The 6000-nt window shown below is 44.1% G+C and overlaps 1 protein-coding gene across 1 annotated transcript in view; it reads left to right on the forward strand.

Moving 5' to 3' along the window:
• CUNH3orf67 (chromosome unknown C3orf67 homolog) overlaps positions 1-5519 on the forward strand; it is a 219539-nt gene extending 214020 nt beyond the window's left edge. Inside the window, exon 17 of the mRNA XM_014466898.2 lies at positions 5009-5519. Coding sequence (XP_014322384.1) covers positions 5009-5121 — 113 coding nt within the window. The 3' untranslated portion in view covers positions 5122-5519. The remainder of the gene's footprint in view (positions 1-5008) is intronic.
• The last annotated feature ends 481 nt before the right edge of the window (positions 5520-6000 follow it).

Consider the following 6000-nt stretch of genomic DNA (forward strand, 5'->3'; position numbering starts at 1 on the left):
TTTATTTGTTAATTTGTCCTTTTAGAGCTTCTGCAGCCAGTCTTTAAATAGAGCAATTTCACATTTGGGGGAAAAACAAACTCTGCACTATCCAAGAATAGAATTGAAAATTACCCCATCCCCAAGCACAATAATTACCTTTCAAAATGTTTCCCATTGCTTGATATCATAGTGGCAATTGCTTAATGATATTATAATTTCATTACATAGGGATTACAATGGCAAAATGATGTAAGTTGGAGGCTTTGAAAATTAAGTTGTAATGAAAACAAAACCCTTTATGTACGTTTAAAGCACTTATTTCAATGTAAAATTATACATAAGGTCACCCAATTTTTGTATGAATGCCAGTGTTGGTAGAGTTTAAAATTCATCCATTTAAGGCTTTAGTACTAAACCCCACAAAACCTGCCTTAATCGCATGGTTATCACACATGAGGTCCCAGTTCTGTAGAGATCTGTACGGGACGAGCGCATTTCTGCAGCAGTTACTGCTCCTGTCTGTCTGTCCGTCCGTCTGTCTGCGTTTCGTAGCGGGGGGGCGGGGGGGGGCCCTCCTGAGGGTTGGACCCACTCCATCCCTTGGCAAGCGGGCGATAAGACCCAGGGCTCATTACAACCCTTGCTGACACCTTGAAAAATTCCTGACTGGTTATAAAAAGTATTGTTTTCTAAGTAAATAGCATCAGCTTAAAACTTTATCTTTTGGGAAAGTACAGGCACAGATGCACTAAGTAACGAAATCGCCTGTAACTCCTGTGTGCCCGACATCAGAATCTCCCCGATGTGTTGATGACACAAAACAAGACATCCGATGTAGCTCTCCGAGCTAGTGTGACTCATAATCCGTGATATGTGGTTTTAGCATTACACCTGATGGAAAAATTAATTTTACTTTTTGAAAAATATGTGATTGTTGGTGTAGGAACTGTTTTTATTTTCTAGTTGGGGGTCTTCATTTTTCATTCAAATCAACTATTTTTTTCTTTTGAAAAATCAAAAAGATAAAGTTTGGGGTGGGGAATAAGGTGTAGATGAATATATTCCACTCGTGTCTAACTCCAGTATCTTACGTTTCCCATGGGGACTGTAACAGTATTTACTGAGTGCTTACTGAGTGTGATGAGAGTGACTTTATTGAGTTCTCACATGCACGATCGCAGGCACTGTCACTACCCTTACGGTACATGTGAGGCTCAGCGTAGTGACTTTCCCAGTGTCCCAGAGCCGGGAAGTGGTAGAAATGGGATTTGGACCAGGTCTGTCCCACTCCATTGGCTGAATGTCACACTGCCTGTGTCCATGAGCCCTTTTCTCGTACTTGAAGCTTTACCAGTGCCCCTGTTTTGAGTTATAGCCTATAGTTCATGATTTGTTTTATTGCTATTATCCTTAGTAGTAAAGGTAATGATCATTATCGAACATTACTGAGTGCACTGTGCGATGCCTGGCACCCAGTGTCAGTTGTCTGCCACCACGCCCTGTGAGAGAGGCACCGTTATTCCTGTTTCATAAATGAGCAAACAAAGGTCTTGTGAGGTGAAATGACTGTAAGCAGCCTAAGGTGATCCGGGCAGGAAGCAGCGGGCTCCCATCCCTCCCAGGTTTGGTGGCTTCTACAGCCCCGGGGTGCTCCTCACCTCTCTGCAGTTGTGCCTCCCAGTCTAACTCCTTGTTACCTGTAGTAGCTGCTTTTGTTTTGTGTGTGTGTCACATCTACAACTGGACTGCTCAGCCACATCGCAGACACACTGTAGTTCCTCTTGATAAACTGGCTTGGTTCTGTTCTCTGAAGTAGCCCAAACATCAAAGAGGTGACGGGTTGAATATGTGAAAGTAAACAACGTGCCCACTCTCCTTTGATGTACAGAAGTGACCTAACGGGGGTCCTTTTCGATATAAAACAACCACTTGAAAAGCATTCCCAACCTCTGCTATGTAGAGGAAGAAGGTGGAGGCAGCTGTACCCTGGGCACCACTCTTAAGGTGACAACAGAAAGCAAAGGACAGGCAGCCTGCTTCTCCGCACTCCTGTTCTCAGTAAGAAACTGCAGGATGCTCAGGTCAGCTGCCACTGTGATGTGGCTGTTAGCTAAAGCCTGTCGCGATGCACGGACATAAGCCACTGCAGCCAAGAGTCATAGAAACTCATCAGAGGCACCTCAGGTATCACTGGATCCTGTCCCCTGTCGTAGGCAAGGTTCAGCTACGAAATCGCACACAAATGGTTGCCCCTGCCCTGTGGTCGGCAAACCGGCTCGCGAGCCACATGTGGCTCTTTGGCCCCTTGAGTGTGGCTCTTCCTAAGCCTTAGGAGTACCCTAATTAAGTTAATAACAATGTACCTACCTATATAGTTTAAGTTTAAAAAATTTGGCTCTCAAAAGAAATTTCAATCATCGTACTGTTGATATTTGGCTCTGTTGACTAATGAGTTTGCCAACCACTGCCCCAACCCCTGCTTTACCTGCCCCAGGGTCCACGTTCCATTCCCTGGTCGCTCAGATGTTTAGAAAATTCTTCCTCCTGCTGAGCCAAAATCTATCCCTTTGTAACCTTCATCTGGCCACCCTATTGCTTTCTCCTGGAACCACACAGAATCTTCCTTTCTCACTCATTTGCCACCTTTATATACTTGAAGCCAGAGGCCGCTGTCACCTCCATTGAGCTGTGTCTTTTCTGGATGTAGTAAGTCACGTTCCCTCAGGCTCACTGAGCTGTTCGCCTCTGCTCTCCCACATGGATGCACTCATCTTTGTCAGTGGTTTTGAAATATGACAAATCAAATTTCTTTTGTTTCCAAACCTGATTTTTTTAAATGCAGGACACCTTCACAATTTGTTTACTCTTTTTCATGTTTAAATTCCTGTAATATAATAGCTCCCAATTGAGTTGAGCTACACCACCTTCTTAATAAAACAGCAAGCTAGTATGGTCGAAAGAATACCTAACTGAGAGTCTGGAAACCAGGTTCATCCCTGAATCTGCCTCTAACCAACCAAGTGACCCCAGATGAGCTATTTAACTTTGCGGACCCTGGTTCCTCATCTGTAAATTGTTCACGAAAAGTCCTGTCTATTTCACAGGACAGTGAGGGTCAAATAAGCTCCTGCATGAGAAGTTGCTCTCTATACCAGTGAGGGCCCTGCCAGACGTTAGTGAGCAGGGCAGACACAACCATTCCTCTGTTAGACTCCACTCTAAGGACTGCCAGACTACATGCACTAAAGCAGCGCTTCTCAACCTGTGGGTCGCGACCCCTTTGGCGGTTGAACGACTCTTTCACAGGGGTCGCCTAAGACCATCCTGCATATCAGATATTTACATTACGATTCATAACAGTAGCAACATTACAGTTATGAAGTAACAATGAAAATAATTTTATGGTTGGGTCACAACATGAGGAACTGTATTTAAAGGGCCAGAAGGTTGAGAACCACTGCCCTAGAGGGTCTGCTGATTGTGTTCCCCCGACCCAGCCCCGAGTCACTTCACACTTCTGACGGCCTAGTTCTCCTATCACCACGTCCTCAACACCTAGCTCGGTGCCTGGTGCAGGGAAAAATCACGTTGAGTGTTTGGGATGGTTAGCAGGAGGATGGGCAGAGGAATGGCTGTGGTGCCGTTCCAGGCCCGCCCTTCACCATCTTGGCTCCACTTCCTGGGGCTTAAGTCCATCCTGTCACTGTCCCAATAAGGTCCACGCACCAGCTTGATCTGATTTCAGGAGGGGAGGGGGTAAAGTGAAGTCCCACCATTACCACCACCTTCCCTTACTCAGGGCAATGACACTTAAGCTCACGGGCTTTGTTTCACAATCATTTATTCACCCTTTCAAAAAGCATTCAGTATTTATTGAGCCCCTGTTGCATGCCAGCCCTGTCCTATGCCCGCCACCTTCCAAATCTGCCCCTGGTAAGCCCGTGACCCAAAAGTTTGGTTCTTAGTAGCCTATGGCAAGGAAGACAGAGGAGTGTTATCTTAATTGCCCTTCCTATCTGAGCCTGCTCTGGTTTTCTCCAGCTCAGGGAAATAGATCTTACCTCCCAGCCTCTGAATTTCTGTTGCGTGGATTTGCAGAAGTACCTAGGAGGCACTCGCCGGTGATGGTGTCAGGTGCCCAAGTACATAGCACAACATCGGGCACAGAAAAGGTGCATGGGAATCGTCTAATAAAACAGGTTTCTTCATCCCATGCCATTTGTTGGAAATCAGCCAAACCTTGCTAATAACTTAGGCAGTAGCAGTTCTCTTCATGCGAACCATCCAAATGGCTGCCACAGCAACAACAAAAAATGCCTCCAGCCACGTTCATTATTCCCAGCGAAGTTCACATACTTCCCAACACTAATAAAATTACAGGTCACCTGACATTGTGTTTTCCGTATGCCTTCTATGCTGTATACATCCTATTTATATTTCTAAATATTTTTTTAATTTTATTGAATCTATGGGGGTGACATTGGTTAATAAAAGTATATATGTTTCAGATGAACAATTCTATAATACATCGTCTTGTATATTGTATTACGTGTTCTAAACATTTTATCCTAATTCATGCTTATTTGGTAGTCTTTTTAGGCTGTATGAATGGGGATTGAGTTTTTTATTGTGTCATTCAATTCACACTTTTGCATTTGCACAGCTCTGGCCCCTGAAGAAGCCTAAAACTATGAAGGAGGCTTTGAATCCTACTGGTTTCCCTAACCCTGATTAGCATAACCCTTAGTCCTTTGGCCACTTCTTCCCCTCCCTGCCAGTTCTCCACACTCGGTTTTCCTTCTCCTTCCCACCAAAGCTTGCCTGTGATCGCTGCCTCTTCCCTGTCTTGCACTGCATCGTCTCATCACATCTGCAGCACTCCTCCATTCAGCACCTACATCTACCCACAGAAAGAAAGTCCCCAGGGAGAGATGGCGATTCCTGTTTCCTTGCTCTTCTGATGTTGCAGTTGAGGAATTTGGGGCTAGGCCAGCGGCTAACATGTCTGTGGTTCCCCTTCCCACAGGTGAAGAAGACCTGAGTGTGGAAGAGGACGAGGAAGTGCTGACTCTTCTGTATGACCCATGTCTGAACTGTTACTTTGATCCCCAGACTGGGAAATACTACGAGTTGGTGTAACCCCTCCTTCCAGGGCAAAGAATGGCCACCCCCAGGCCGAGCAGGACAGCAGTTCTGACTCTGTGGCCACCACAATGTGTGTGTCGGGCAGGCCCGCAGAATCAGAAGTAACTGAGAGAAGTGAATTTCTTTTGTAAATAATGTTCGATGTTAAGAATAACTACATTCTTTTTGTAGATGTGTGTGTCTTTTTGGAACTGTGAAGGAATTAATACACAGGCAAGATTTTAGGGCTCTGAGTTGGTTCTTATTTTTGGTTCTCATTTACATATAATTTTTTTCATATAATTTTATGTAAAAATTAAGAGTTATTAATTCACATACTTTGCAGTGTTAATCTGTAAATGATGGCTGGGTATATAGAAAATGTATTCTTCTTTAAACGATATCTGGGTACCTTTTATTTTATTACCTATTTGTATTAAAAATAAAGTATGATGATCAGAAGAATAACCTTTAAACTGCTCCTTTTTATGTATCCCACTTTCTTTACCAGAATATTCCTAAGTAATATTTACCTTTTCTTAGACGCTTAGAAAAAGAAATGTGCACTGGTCAGACTTTATGGTCACATTTTATTGGCACTGGCCCCACTATTTCCATTTCATTATAGTTCATCCAGAGTTTGCCGAGATCACAACATTGTTAATCACTTAAGCTGCTTAGCACTGTGCTTTGCTTTGCTGCTTTTTTTTTTTTACCAATTACCTCTGAATTTGAATAATATGATTTAAACCTAGCTCCATGGATCCAGATTTTACAAGAAGTCAGCCGTTTGAGCACCCCAGACGCCTCACCACTTCCGTGACTTGGGCCCAGAGAAATCGGGGAGGCTTTCTTTGGTCTTCAAGGTGATGTCCCTGTAACTCTCCCTGCTGC

This window comes from Myotis lucifugus, unplaced genomic scaffold, assembly GCF_000147115.1.
Source record: "Myotis lucifugus unplaced genomic scaffold, Myoluc2.0 scaffold_366, whole genome shotgun sequence".
Lineage (NCBI taxonomy): Eukaryota > Metazoa > Chordata > Mammalia > Chiroptera > Vespertilionidae > Myotis > Myotis lucifugus.